This window comes from Chenopodium quinoa, unplaced genomic scaffold (genome assembly GCF_001683475.1).
Source record: "Chenopodium quinoa cultivar QQ74 unplaced genomic scaffold, ASM168347v1, whole genome shotgun sequence".
Lineage (NCBI taxonomy): Eukaryota > Viridiplantae > Streptophyta > Magnoliopsida > Caryophyllales > Amaranthaceae > Chenopodium > Chenopodium quinoa.
The window spans coordinates 4,804,084-4,818,481 of record NW_018743894.1 but is presented as its reverse complement, the minus strand read 5'-3'; the positions used below and the strand labels follow the sequence as shown (position 1 = coordinate 4,818,481).

Here is a 14,398-nt window from a genome sequence, read left to right as displayed (position 1 = left end):
TCCCCGAACTACCAGTCATCGTTCCAGACCTATTGGAGTTGACGATCTCCTGGATCGTTAAGGGGTGTAACCTTCACCTCGTGAACGGTTTACAAGTTCCTAAAACTTGTTGGCGACTCTTTTGCTCTATCTTCTTTCCCTTTGGACGCCACCGTACTTTAGTGTATGATCACAGTGGGGTTCAAACTAGGGATTAACTCTTGAAATATTCCCTACAGGTGTACACTGTATTCTTTGACTTACATAATTGAGATGATTGATTGATGTGGATGGAAGATATTATTTTACAACAAAAAAAATATTGAGAGAGGTTTCCTTAAATTTTTTATATGAATAACAAAATCACAAACTCTTAATAACATCCGATTTACACTAAATTAGTGTAAATCGGGCTGGCTGGGCAACTTCATCACCGAGAAAAACACCCACCACCGTCGCCACTGGCTGGGATGGCTGAGTATCTATCATTTCACCTCATCTACTTTAATGGTGGCAAACATGGCGGCGGCGGAGGTGGCGATGACTATGGCGGCGGAGGTGACAATGACGACAGCGTTGAAGGGGAAAATATGAGGACTTGCAGTTGGTAACAGAGAGGGAGAAGGGGGTTGAGGATTTGATGGAGGAGAGAGAATTGAAGGTTTGTTAATGGTGGAAATGTTTAGTTTTGAGGAGAGATAAAGATACGGGATGAAAGTAGAGCCATTGGGTTAACTTTTTCATTTTGTGTTTATTTTTTTTTTTATTTTGATACTCGTTTTTGTGTAAAAAAAGGGTTACTTTTGTGAAAAAAAAGTCACTTTTTGTAATACAAAGGGTTACTTTTGTGAAAAAGGGTCAGTTTTGTAAAGAAAAGGGTCACTTTTAAATAGAAAAAGGATCACTTTTTGCAAAAATGTTCGATGTACAATAAAATTATTGTAAACCGGGGCATGCAAAAGGAGGTGTAACAAAATTTATTAAATTTTTTTTTTTTAAACTTATTTTCATAACTATTCCGAACTAAAAATTTATTCAGTTAATTTTTTTTTTCCTTCAACTGAAAATTATAAAACTCTGAAATAAATAAAGGGGCGGTCCTTGTTTTTCAAAATTAAATAAAATAAAATAAATATAAGAATATTGGGAGGAATGTATTTCAGGTTATTACAAAGTCTTCCAGAAAATTGAATTGCAGAATCATTCTTTCATAGGTAAATCAATGATTTTTTTTTTCCTAAAAAAAAAAAAAAAAAAAAAAATGTTGATCAATGAATTTTGATGATTTCTTACATATTCATATTTATTTGATCACTTTTTACATACCCAGTTTAATGAATGATTTTGTTTTCAGATTTGGGGGTTGTTTGAACTAATTGAACAACACAAATTTACTAAAATAAACTTGATCAAGATTTTGTACTTTGTTTCATTTTTTCAGAAAATAAATTTTAATAATTTAATCACTGATTTATGTTTTATTTTGCTATGAATTGAGGGTGTTGATGATCTATGGTTATAGATGTGATTTGTAAGTGATATTTGTCGGTGTAGAATATGGTTAACCCAGGGGAACCTATAAAACCGAGCTGGCAGCGGAAGCTTGACCATGACGAAAAAGTTCCTTCAGAGTTCGGGCTAAGCGTCAGGGAGTGTGTTCAATTGGTGTGTTATTCAATTTCTAGTGTGCAATTTAGTTTTGTAATTAGAATTTATCTGATTCGTTTTGAAACTTTTTTATTTATTTATTTTTTGCTGCAATTGGAGTTATTATAATTTGTATTTAAACTATGGAGTGGAATTGAGTTTGGCATCAGCGTCTGAGATTGTTTTATTAAGGAAATTCTTGAAGATTTACAACTAGATTTGATGCGTTTTTTGATTTGTTTGTTCTTAGTATTCAACAAGCTTCACTCGTTTGTTTAGACTAGCATTATGTTTAAATAGAGAGGAATGGAGAGAAAAGAAGAGAAGAGAAGAGTAGGGATAGAAGGAAATGGAAGGAAAATAAGGGAAAGAGAAAGGGAGGGGAATAAACTCTCTTGTTTGGGTAAAAGATTGGGGAAAGGAAGGGAAAGAGAGGGAGGATCCATTTTCCTTCTCTCTTTAATAAGCATAATCCCTCCAAAAATTGGAGAGATTTGGAGAGAAAATGGAGCTCACCTCCCCCTTCCCTTTTGTTTCCCTTTCCCCTTCATCTTTTTTCCCTCCCCTTTTTTTCCTTTCTTATTTTCTATCCAAACAAAGCGTAAGAGTTCTAAATCTGATTATTAAAGCTTAACTCACCTTATTCAGGGGTTTTTGAGGTTGGTTTGAACTAGCTTCACTCACTAATTAATTTAATGCCTCTTTGATCAGGTTTCACTCGCCTAATTTAAGGGTTTTTTATGCCTAACTTCACTCGTTAAACACTAATCTGAAAAATACGTCCAAACTAACAAAGAAATAAATCTAGTTCAATCAACAAACAATCTTATTGTTATTAGGGAAGACCATGCCTTTAAATTTTTCTTTTTTACCCCAATTTGTTACTTTGTGGCTATATTGGTTTCGAAATGGTTAGTGCTCTTAGATCTTTTAACCATTGTATTAATATTAGATTATGAGTGAGGTTTAACTTTTTCTTGATTTGCCCATCATTTATTTCACGTATCACCCTTTGCATAAATTATGGCAGGCCCCTATAGGTTATAGACTTTGGCGTCATGTTCGAGAAGAAGCTGGCAAAGGAAGGGTAATGTTTCCCTTGTTGAAAAGCTTAAGTAAAGATTTGATGATGCTCTTGTGTTCACATGTCCTTTTTTGTTAGTCTTTTAACTGAACCTTGTATTCTCAGGGGGCAATTATTGATCCTTTCTTCAAGCGTACTGTCACATCTGACCATGGAGTTCCTCTTGGAGGAATTGGGTAAATTTCTGATTTATTTTTCTACTAAATGCCATTATTGATGTACCATCATTTAATCTTTACTAGACCTGCAGTTAATTCTTGATTTTATTTTTTTTGGAATCTTGTCATTGCTTCCTTCTCATGTTGTGTTATTGTGTGACATATCTACTAATATTCATTTCCTAAGGCTGTACTCTTTTTCTATGCTGAATATTGAATTGCCAAGTTACCATCTTCTGCTCATGAAAGTAAATCATACTACCACAGCTGATTTTTCTTTTATTTGAGCAAATTTGTAGAGCTGGAAGCATAGGAAGAAGTTACAAAGGCGAGTTTCAGCGCTGGCAAATTTTTCCTAGAACATGTGAAGATAAACCTGTTTTGGCAAACCAATTTTCTGTAAGTGCTGACATCAATTTATCTGGTTTTGGTGAAGCACGTAACCGTAATTTTTTTAATGTAGAACATCTTAATCTCCTATCTGTCCATTTGGCAGTTGTTTTTAATGGAATTTGTTTTTTTGGTTAGCTGTTAGTAGGAGTTTCTAATCTATGTATATGCTGCAAAATTTGCCTTTCACGTTCACATCGAGTTTATGAAAATAAAGCTGTAATGCTACTGAACTATAAAACTGAATTAATTTGGCATCCAATGTTTTCACATTACTTCTTTATGATAAAGTAATACTTTGCATTTGTCTTAAAAAAAAAAGTAATACTTTGCATTTGTTAGTAGTGTGAAGCTAGTGTGGTGCAGAATATGCCTTTCATGTTCACATCGAGTTTGTGAAAATAAAGCTGTAATGCTACTGAACTGTAATACTGATTTAGTTTGGCATCCAATGTGGTCTTAATTCTTCTTTATGATAAAGTAATACATTGTATATGTTAGTGGTGTGTAGCTAGTATGGACTTATTGCCGTTGTAGGCTACATACATGCCAAATTTAGTGTTCATACGTAGTGTTGTTTAGCCAACAACTTTGCAAATTTATTTCTTAATTTATTTTTTTCGAATTTTATGGATCTTAGTTTTAGTTGTTTTTTTCGTTTTTTGAATCAACAATTCTTATTTATCAAAGAAAAAGATTTTCCCAATCAATTGAAATGTAACATAACTAGAGCAATTGATGTATAATCAATTAAATTTATCGCCCTTCCAAGACTCTATCATTGATTTTTGTGTTTTGATAAAAACAAGGAAATAAGCGAGAAAAAATGATTAAACTTGTCTCAACAATCATAGTGTATTAAGTGGACAGTGCTTTAATCGCTAATATGTCACAAAGTTTGGTTATAGATTAATTCACCACAAAGAATAAGGCTTTTTGTCCAAGGAACACTCACAAAGATGCAAATGGAGAGAGAAATTCTCATGTATTCATAATTCATTAAGTTAATACAAAACATATCTTTCCTTTTATAGGTGGCTACCATAACACTAAGCAATTTTTATTTAGAGCCCTTGGATTACAATCAAATGGTTAAGATCAACTTCATTATAAACAATGAATGTCGAAAATTTTCGTAATAAGGGATGTTTCCCGACCCTAGGACCAAGACAAACAACAAAACTTGAAATATACAGTGAAACCATAAAAAATTAGCTTTACCAAAGGTGAAGTCGTTCAATTATGTGGGCAAAGGATGAAGTATTTCCACACACACCAATCTTGAGGTCTCACCACTATTCCCTGACCTTCTTATGAACCCTTATTCAATTATTCCATGTTATAAATTAGGATAATCATCCAAATAGCTGTTTGGGCAGAAATAAACGTAGGAAACCAGGTCAAATATTCATATATAATCTATGCGTTTCTTGGATGCTATCACGTCAATAAACTAATGAACTGTGTTTGCTAATCAATTGAAACATTGCATTACCAAAGAAATTAATTTGTAACTGCGAGATATTCTGATGACAAGCTAGAATAATATTCTGATGACAATTTAGAATAAAGTCTTTTTATTTCCTGAATTATCCTATAGGCTTTCAATATGTTTTTTGTGCTAATTATAATCATGTTGCAGTTTTTAAATTATAAAAGATCTGCGTTATATTCAGTCTCCCATTAAACTGTACCAAATCATTTTCCTGGACATACTCTCGCTATCTAGCTCACCTTCTTCAAAATTTGTGCTATGGCTCTGAAGCTGTGTTGTTTGAGGAACAATAGCTATGTTTTAATGAATTCTTTATTATTAGCTTTTATATGTTGGAATGCTGGATAGACTACAATACTGCAACTCTCCCTTTTTGTAGGTTTTTGTTTCTCGTCCAAATGGTGAAAAATACTCTTCTGTGCTATGTCCGCCAAATCCTGAGATGCTCAAGTATGTATATTTCCATGTGTTACATTATTTATTTCTAATTCTGTAAAATTCTAGAAATTACTATTAATTGCATAGGGAATTAAGTACATAATGTCAATTTAATGTTGTGGCTGCAATTAAGATCACTTCTGGGCTGAAACAGGGGAACCACTGCAAGCGGTATTGGTAGTTGGGATTGGAATTTAAAAGGAAATTATTCTACTTATTATGCTCTGTATCCAAGGTCTTGGACTGTATATGATGGTAGTATTTGCTTGATCTTCAACTTTGTAGCTTTGATTAGAATTTTTCTGTTGCATCTGGTCTCATCGGTGGTATCTGATTGTAGGTGAACCTGACCCGACGCTTAGTATTGTTTGTCGTCAACTTTCACCTATAATTCCCCACAATTATAAGGAGAGCAGCTTTCCTGTAGCAGTATTTACTTTCACGGTAAAATTACTGGTCTTATAGCTTTACTAGTCCAGGTTCATAGTACTGTGACCAGGCATCTTTTTCATCCAAAAACTCAAATTTGCTTCAGCTATCAAACTTTGGAAATAAAGAAGCGGAAGTTAGCTTGCTTTTCACTTGGACGGTGCGTTATGAACTTATCTATTATGCCTTTTCATATTAAAAGTTCTAAGTTGTTTGTTATTTCTTATGTTGTACATAAATAATAGTCTTGATCCACTTACAGAATTCCGTGGGTGGAAATTCTGGATCTAGCGGTAATCACTACAATTCAAAAATCACGTAAGAGTAGATAGTGATTTCAGCTCATACTCTCTTATATTTGTTTTTCTTGTATCTCTTTTGACGACACCCATTATTTTTATCTGACATAAAAGGCCATATATAATATCAGGATGAAGGATGGCACACGTGGTGTAGTTTTACATCATAAGTGAGTGACTCTACTTTTTGCTACAAAGCCTACAATCTTATCTATTCTAAGTAAAGCTTTCGAAAGTGTTATATTTTTGATAAGAAAACATGTCGCCTCTACTTCTCTGTTTCTTGTACCTTTTAATATGTAAGCAGACTCTGAAAACACAATGCTTAATTGATTACGATGAGCAAGTAATTGTATGTCAAATCCTATTGCATATTAGCTTACAAGTGTTAGCCGAAAAGAAAAAAGTGTAATCAAAGGTTGATAATCTAAAAAACAAAGTGTTATCGAAAGTTGTTAATTTAAAAAACATTAGAGAAGGTACTCCCTCCAGTTTATTTTATCTGACTGCTTCACTTATGATTTTTGTTCTTAATTTCTATTTATGTAGAATATTAGTGAAATAGCTTGCTAGTTTAACCAATGCATTTTAATATGGATCTTTAAATTCCAATGCAATAACTAAGAAGTCTTATTGTGTGTCCTTCATCTTAAAATTTATGTGAATGATGGTAGTAGACTAGTTGTAAATTTCTGAAATTTCTTAATATAAGCTATTGATGACCATTCCACAATTTTTGTAAATTGGAAAAAATTGCTTTTTTTATATTCTCATCAGTTTTGAAACCTCATGACACAGAACAGCAAATGAAAAGCCCTCCGTTTCATTTGCCATTGCCGCAGAGGACAAAAATGGGTTTCATGTCTCAGTGTGTCCTTGCTTTGTTATTTCTGGCGATTCAGAAGGTATTACGGCGGAGGATATGTGGAAAGAGATGAAAGAGGTTAGTTCCTTATTGATGTGTAACCTTCACCGAAACAGATATTCAGAGGACAAAAGATATAAGCACAATATATTTACTTGGTTCACTAATTAATTAGTTTAATAAAGTAAAGACACTAAGTTTTAGGCCTTGTTCACTTCACCTTATTTGATTTTACTGAATTGAAATTATTTTTGCCGAACTTAAATTATTTTTACTGAATTGAAATTATTTTTGCTGAACTGAAATTATTTTTACTGATTCTCTAAGGCTCCGTTCACGTCACCTTATTTTTGCTGAACTTAAATTATATTTATTGAATTGTAATTAATTTTGCTGAACTTAAATTATTTTTATTGAGCTGAAATTAATTTTACTGAACTGAAATTATTTTTGCTACATTGAAATTATTTTTACTGATTTTTTTTTAATTAAATTTTCTTCTTTAAGTTTACTGATTTTTACTGAAATGATTTTTTTTTTTACTGAATTGAAATTATTTTTGCTAACCTGAACTTGTTTTTAAATGAACTGAAATTAATTTTAGTGAACAAAAATTATTATTACTGAATATTATTTTTTTAAGGTGAAGTGAACAGGGCCTTATATTTCTTTTTTAGAGTTACTGAACTAAAATTATTTTAACTGAACTAAAATTACTTTTACATATTATTATTTATTTAAGGTGAACTAAACAGGGCCTCAATCTCAATACTGCACACAAAATTTGAGTATAGATTGATTAACCCACAAAGATTAAGACTTTTTCACTAATAAAAGCTCACAAATATGCATATGGAGATAGAAATCTTATGTATTCATAGATCATCAAAATTTACTCTTACAAAGCATTTTTCCTCTTGTTTTTGGTGGTTTTTTTTATTCAAATGGAAGAACCTTAGGATTCTATTTGAATAATCAAGATCAATTAGTTAAATACCAAAAGTACAAAAACTGCTGAAAATTTGCAGAATTTCCACAGCAAGCAATGGTCCCCTAAGTGGGTTGAGGTGTTTGTGAAAGCTAAAATTTGAAAATAAAAAAAGAAAAAAAAGAAGTAAATCCCTTAAGCAAAGATAGTCTTACATGTGCCCGAGGCCTGGGCTACCCTTTTATTCCTGCCAGCTTAATTTGTAGCGCTCGTGACTCCATTTTTTGACCAAATTGAGCTTATGATCTTACATTAGAAAGCTCTTAAACTCAATTTTCATTTCAAAGTGGAATTACTGTGAAAGGATTTGTTATTTTGTAACATACCAATTATTGTTGTCTGAAGTTGAGCCCCTCACTAATGACCAATCACATGTGTATGTTTTAACTCTTATAGTCTTACATGTTTACATACATATCCACCATCAAAGGTAATCTTAGGAGACTAAAGTCACCCTTATTAACCAAAGCTACATCATAAAGCCAACTAAATTTATTGTAACTCTTTAGCTCTAAATTACTATGCACAAAATGAACAAAGCAATTATGCCCAACTATGCGCATACTACTTGGACTTAGGTGAATGGATTAAGCCAAATCTACAACATGCACTATGCAAAAGTCTAAGGCTGGTGGGCTATGAAAACCATGAGCTTATGTAGTAGACTAAAGACTGATTGTATGAAACAGGACATTGTAACAGTGAATGCAAGTCGAAAGCTTGACTCAAACAAATTTACAAAACTTACAAAAGGGTAGTAGGTTTAGCCTACAAATCTTTTATTAGCAACTTGAGGCTGTCGCTGTATATTTCCAAATAACTCCATTCCACACACCCCATCAAGGCTAGTCCTCCTTTATATACTGCAGTAATACACTGATACTACAAAAAAGTACTCTTAACATTACTGACTATTTGTCCCTTACTGATCAAGTATTCAGAGCTCAGTTTGTCACTCCTCCTAGTGCTTCATGAATTGCTTCTGTTCTCTTCCCCTTTTGCTGATTCTGCTCTTGTCCTCTTCCCCCTTTTTGGTGATTCTGCTCTTGTCCTCTTCCCCTTCTTGGTGTTTCTGTGCTGCTGCTTGTCCCCCCTGTTGCCTTTGCCTTGTTTCTTTTCTGCCTTCCTGTGTGACCTGTAAGTGTGGCCGAGGTGGTCTCAGGTCACTCCGATCCATCACAGCTTATTGACAAGCAATTAGAATGCAATTAAAATTCAGCAAACAGGGAATTAGTTGAGCTGTTTAACAAGCCCAAGGTACACAAGAAATTTTTGCTTAGAAGCAAACAAATTGAAGCTCATTGAGTTCAAAACCAAAGTGATGAATTCTGTCATAGTTGTTACCTTTGAATCCATGGAGTTTGTAGCATGTGTTTGCCTCTCTTTTCTAATATTCTTGAATAAAACTAATGGGGTGTCTATTGAGTAGTCTGGATTGTATGGGCTCTTTACTACTGTTGTGTGCTGAGTCTCGTTCTCTTGATTTAGCATGGATCCTTTGATAACCTCAACTGTCCAGAGACATCAGCTCCATCAAAGCCATCTTCTTGTATTGGAGCAGCAGTTGCAGCTTCAACTATTGTACCATCAGGATCTACACGTACTGTCACATTTTCATTATCATGGGATTGCCCTGAGGTGACATTTTCAAAAGAAAGAACGTACCACCGGTAAGTGTAAAGACTCATAGGATATCTTTGACTATGATCATGCTTTAGACTTTATCTTATTCTCTACTATGACTGGTTCAGGCGGTATACGAAGTTTTATGGCACTTCTGGTAACACAGCGGCAGATATCGCACATGATGCTATAGTTGGTAAGTAATGTAATTTTGAACATCATGATTGATTGAGTTATCTCAGCTGAGACAATGCTTTTGGTTCCTATCCTATATAGATAATCAGCGTTGGGAGTCTCAAATTGAAGCATGGCAGAGACCTATACTTGAAGACAAGCGATTTCCAGAATGGTGTGTCTGGAACTGCAATTTTGCACTTGTGTTGGGTCTTGTTATTAGTCTGCATTTCTTTTACCATGTGACTTTTTTCTTTTTTATTTGTTTTGTTAGGTATCCCGTTACTCTTTTTAATGAGCTTTATTACCTTAATGCTGGGGGAACTGTGTGGACAGGTTTGAAATTGGCTTTGTGACTTTAATTTTAGTAGTCAGTATTGTTTGGTGATTTTGACTTAAATTATTATATACATTAATTGCAGATGGCTCTCCTCCACTGCAGACTACAGTGACTATAAAGGAAAAAGAATTTCCACTTGAGAAGTCTAACTCTGATTTTGTAAACACTACCACCAATATCACAACACAAAAGGATACGGCTGTAAATATCCTTGAGAAAATGACTTTGATACTTCAGCAAAGGCATATAACAGCTAATTCTAATTCTGCTTTTGGTCCCAATTTGATTTTAGAAGGGGAGGAAAACATTGGTCAATTTCTTTACTATGAAGGCATTGAGTATCACATGTGGAACACATATGATGTTCATTTTTATGCATCGTTTTCTTTGGTGATGCTATTTCCAGAGCTTGAACTTAGCATCCAGAGAGACTTTGCTGCAGCAGTTCTACTGCATGATCCTAGTAAAATGAAACTTCTACATGACGGGAAATGGGCATCAAGGAAAGTTCTTGGTGCTGTTCCACATGATATTGGGCTTAATGACCCATGGTTTGAAGTGAATGCTTACAACCTCCATAACACTGACCGATGGAAAGACTTAAACCCAAAATTTGTTCTCCAGGTTTACAGGGATGTTGTAGCCACAGGTGACAAGAAATTCGCACTAGCTGTTTGGCCTTCTGTTTATGTGGCAATGGCCTATATGGATCAATTTGACAAGGATGGGGATGGTATGATTGAAAATGATGGATTTCCTGATCAGACGTATGACACATGGTCAGTCTCAGGTGTGAGTGCATATTGTGGAGGGCTGTGGGTTGCAGCACTTGAAGCAGCTTCAGCCCTAGCTCGTGAAGTTGGTGATAAGGGCTCACAGGATTATTTTTGGTTTAAATTTCAGAAAGCAAAGGCTGTTTATCTGAAATTATGGAATGGTTCGTATTTCAATTACGACAGCAGTGGTGGTGGTAATAGCGCATCTATCCAAGCTGATCAATTGGCTGGACAATGGTATGCTCTAACTAATTTGTATCTTGAAACATAGATACAGCTCACGAATTAGAGTATTTAGTCTCTGAATGTTCCATTAGAACAGTTGCAGTGGGATTTTCATCTGGACCAACTATCCTTTGGTTTAGAAACCAAGTATCAAGCAAACAACTTTTTTGGATGAATGCTTTTGTTACTTCCCAAAACTGTTTGGGCAGAGTAGAACAAGTTTCCGAATTGGCATGTGTATCCATCATGATAATGACGATGATTCTTTATAATTTGTTTTCTTTTCTTCTTACTTGTAAGAGATGTGTAAATAAAGCTCACTTCTGGTTGCAGGTATGCTCGAGCATGTGGTCTAACACCAATCGTTGACGAGGAAAAGGCAAAATGTGCCCTTGCCAGTATTTTTGAATTTAATGTGATGAAAGTAAAGGAGGGGCGACGAGGGGCTGTCAACGGAATGCTTCCCGATGGAAATGTTGACTTGTCATCAATGCAGTCAAGAGAGATATGGTCTGGTGTTACTTATGCCCTTGCGGCCACCATGATTCAAGAAGGATTACTGGATATGGGTCTTCAGACTGCATATGGTGTTTTTGAAGCCGTTTGGTCACAAAAAGGACTTGGGTGAGTTTTCTTACTGTTGCTTGTTTTTCTCCATATTTGTGTGTCATAATAGACAAAGACTCATCCCACATCATGATATGTTTGATGTTTCCGCAAGTATAAATTTGAAGTCCATATGGGTGCATTTAGAAGGGCGTTAAATAACTGCCTTGCACTTCTAATTGGAATTGTGAACAATGTTGTGTGATTTCTACTATTAGAATAGTGATTGAGGCATTAAATTCTATATGGAGTTATCAAGAAAGGAATTACAAAAATTCAGTTAGTACTACTTTCCTGATGTTGTGAATCTAGTTCCTAGTAAAAAATTTGAATGTAGTAATTGCAATGCTTAAAAAGTTAAAATAGTTGTAAATGCTGAGGGTTGTGGTGCAACTCAATTTTTTTGACTAAGAATGGAGCAATTCTTTGTCATTTTAAAAGAAGAGGTAGGTGACAAATCTCATATACTATTTTAAATATATCCAACAACTCGCCTGAAAAGCCGGATCCAACCACCCTCTTCCATGATTCCCTCCCTTTCCCCGCTTGGTTAATTAAATTCCACCTCTAGGTTGCCGGCAGCCATTGTACCCAGCCACCACCAAACTCAAAACACAGCTACCACTGAACACAATTCGACCACCGAGCGACGATTACAATACCTCCCTCACTCACCATCGGAAATTAGCCAACCCACAGATCCTTCGCAGCCTCGTTTTCTCCCTCCGACCACCACTTTCTCTCTTCTCTGCTTCTGTCCCCTCGTTTTCGTCGCTTCTCTCCGTCGATACCACTCTGCTAGGGTGGATGTGGCTGGGTAGTTGTGGACCTTGTGGTGTTTAGTGATGTAAGTGGGGAAGTAGAAGAGTTCGGCATGGGAGATATCTGGTAGGAGGTTGGGGGTGGCCTTGGGATGGTGGTTGTTCATGGTCTTGGGATTTGTAGGTGGTGGCTTAAGCAGCAAAGGGGGGGGGGGGGTTGTTGTTTCTCAGGCAGCAAGGGGATGGTCATGGTGGTTGACATGGATGAAGGGGGTGAAATGGTTGAGAAATATTAAAGAAATAAAAAATAAAAATATTTAATCTGTAAAACAGGTTGAAGGTATAAAGACTTGTTTTGAGAATATGGGGTGTTAAGGTGGGATTATTAATAGAATACGTAAAGGTGGGATTATTTTGAGAAGATGAGGCAAAAGTGGGATTATTAGTTTCAATTTTTCTTATTTTAGAAAAAAAAAATTATTATGTGTTTTTTGGTAGCAAAATCTAGATCCATTTTCTAAATTAGGCTAAAACTCTCTTCATGTCTAGCATTTGTAGCACTTTTTGTCTTTAGTTGCAGCCTATAAGATTTTCTCTTCACTCCTGTTTCTATCTCTAGATAAAGCAGAGTATTACCTATGATTCTTCTAAATTCTTAGAACCCATAACATTTTGAAGATGAAATGACATCATAAAAGAGACTGAACACACAAGAACCAGTAGATTAGGGTAAATACGAACCTTGTATGAATGAATTTGTGTTGTTCGGTTGACAAAATTATAAGTTATGGAGCCTTTCAAGGTCTTGTTCCCAAAATAACTAGGAAGTTATCCTTAGAATAACATGAAGTTACTGGTTCTTTAAAAGGAAAAATTGTATTAATAATCTCAATAACTACCAAGTTTTGAATGGTCAAATTATGAACTTAAGACATGTTTCACGAGCCTGGCTGCAGTCATGAGCAAGATCTTGCCGTTGTAGCTGTTTCAGGCTTTCAGCAATCAACTGACTAATGAACAGAAGTTTGAAAATATGTTTTCTGTTTTAACCTGTAGGTACTCCTTTCAAACTCCAGAAGCTTGGAATACCAATGATCAGTACAGGTCGCTCTGCTATATGCGCCCGTTGGCTATATGGGCAATTCAATGGGCATTAAGCCGGCCAGAGCCCTCTGAGTCGGAAACACAACCAGAAGTGAACGAAGAATATTTGGCTAGATGTCACTTAGGATTCTCAAAAGTTGCCCGTCTTTTGAAGTTACCAGAAGAGGTAGCTTCCACAGGTCTAGTGCAGGTTCTTTATGATAAAACTTGCAGGAAGATGTGGAATTGATTACATATTATTTTCAGGGATTCATGTTCTTGGTTTTCCCATTATTATTGTATACTTGTATTGCCAGAAGTTTTTCTAGACCATATTCGCTGCAAAAATGAGTACAATTTATTCTCATTGAATAACTTCCGTGATAATAGTAGATTACCATGTTTGGCCATCCTTAATCTCTGAGTTTACGTGATGCTAGGGCCATATTATACAAATGTATGGTGATATTGTGGCCAACATATTTAGTGAAGAAACAAGATTATGCAATCCCAGATTCCCAGCAATGTTTGAGACCGTTAGTGATCAGTATTAAATGGACGAACTCATTTGGACTATGATTAATATGAATTTTATTTGAACAATGTAGTCAGACTGGTTCTAATGACTTAGTTCAAGTGTTTCAAAATTAATCCTTAGGGGTCAAATGAACCCATTTCATATATGAGAAGGAAAATAAATTAGGAAGAAACAGAAGCAATTTAAACCATCCAAATCTAATAATCCTATAATCACAATCATCTCATATCAAAAGCACGAGATCGTCAGCTACAACTATGTACGTCTTCGATTCTTCCGCATCTGGTTATTTTTACCCGCTCCTCCACTCTGTCAATTTTTTTTTGTTTTTTTTAGACAATGGTTACAAAGAAGCTAGGATAAATTACCCATATTTTCTATATTCCGTATCAAGGACATGTGCCTTATGGACATTTCTTCTATCTACCTTAATACACACTACAAAGTCCCTTCTCGGAGTAGCTTGCTTGATGTCTTGTACAACACTTTTAAGTTCTTGC

At 35.0% G+C, this 14,398-nt stretch overlaps 1 protein-coding gene across 5 annotated transcripts; it reads left to right on the top strand.

The window, feature by feature from the left end:
• Positions 1-510: 510 nt before the first annotated feature.
• On the top strand, positions 511-13,777 carry LOC110686854 (non-lysosomal glucosylceramidase-like). 5 transcript variants are annotated; one of them, XM_021863452.1, is made up of 19 exons: positions 511-1,193; positions 1,534-1,644; positions 2,657-2,713; positions 2,816-2,886; positions 3,168-3,267; positions 5,133-5,203; positions 5,346-5,446; positions 5,532-5,635; positions 5,727-5,780; positions 5,883-5,938; positions 6,051-6,089; positions 6,718-6,862; positions 9,261-9,442; positions 9,524-9,591; positions 9,672-9,744; positions 9,844-9,905; positions 9,992-10,922; positions 11,244-11,534; positions 13,334-13,777. In XM_021863452.1, the coding sequence occupies exons 2-19, from the start codon at positions 1,537-1,539 to the stop codon at positions 13,608-13,610; spliced, it is 2,790 nt and encodes a 929-aa protein (XP_021719144.1). In that variant the 5' UTR covers positions 511-1,193; positions 1,534-1,536; the 3' UTR covers positions 13,611-13,777. The 5 variants fall into 5 exon arrangements, with proteins under 5 accessions (XP_021719144.1, XP_021719146.1, XP_021719145.1 ...); XM_021863454.1 differs by having other exon boundaries at positions 1,478-1,644; XM_021863453.1 differs by lacking the exon at positions 511-1,193 and having other exon boundaries at positions 1,226-1,644.
• Positions 13,778-14,398: the final 621 nt, after the last annotated feature.

What these genes read in the sequence shown, in the direction of transcription:
- LOC110686854 (XM_021863452.1), top strand. Translation starts at nt 1,537, where the DNA reads ATGGTTAACCCAGGGGAACCTATAAAACCGAGCTGGCAGCGGAAGCTT. An exon ending in CCAAATCCTGAGATGCTCAA is followed by an intron (nt 5,204 to 5,345) that starts GTATGTATATTT and finishes GGGCTGAAACAG; the next exon opens with GGGAACCACTGCAAGCGGTA. An exon ending in TGGTCACAAAAAGGACTTGG is followed by an intron (nt 11,535 to 13,333) that starts GTGAGTTTTCTT and finishes TTTAACCTGTAG; the next exon opens with GTACTCCTTTCAAACTCCAG.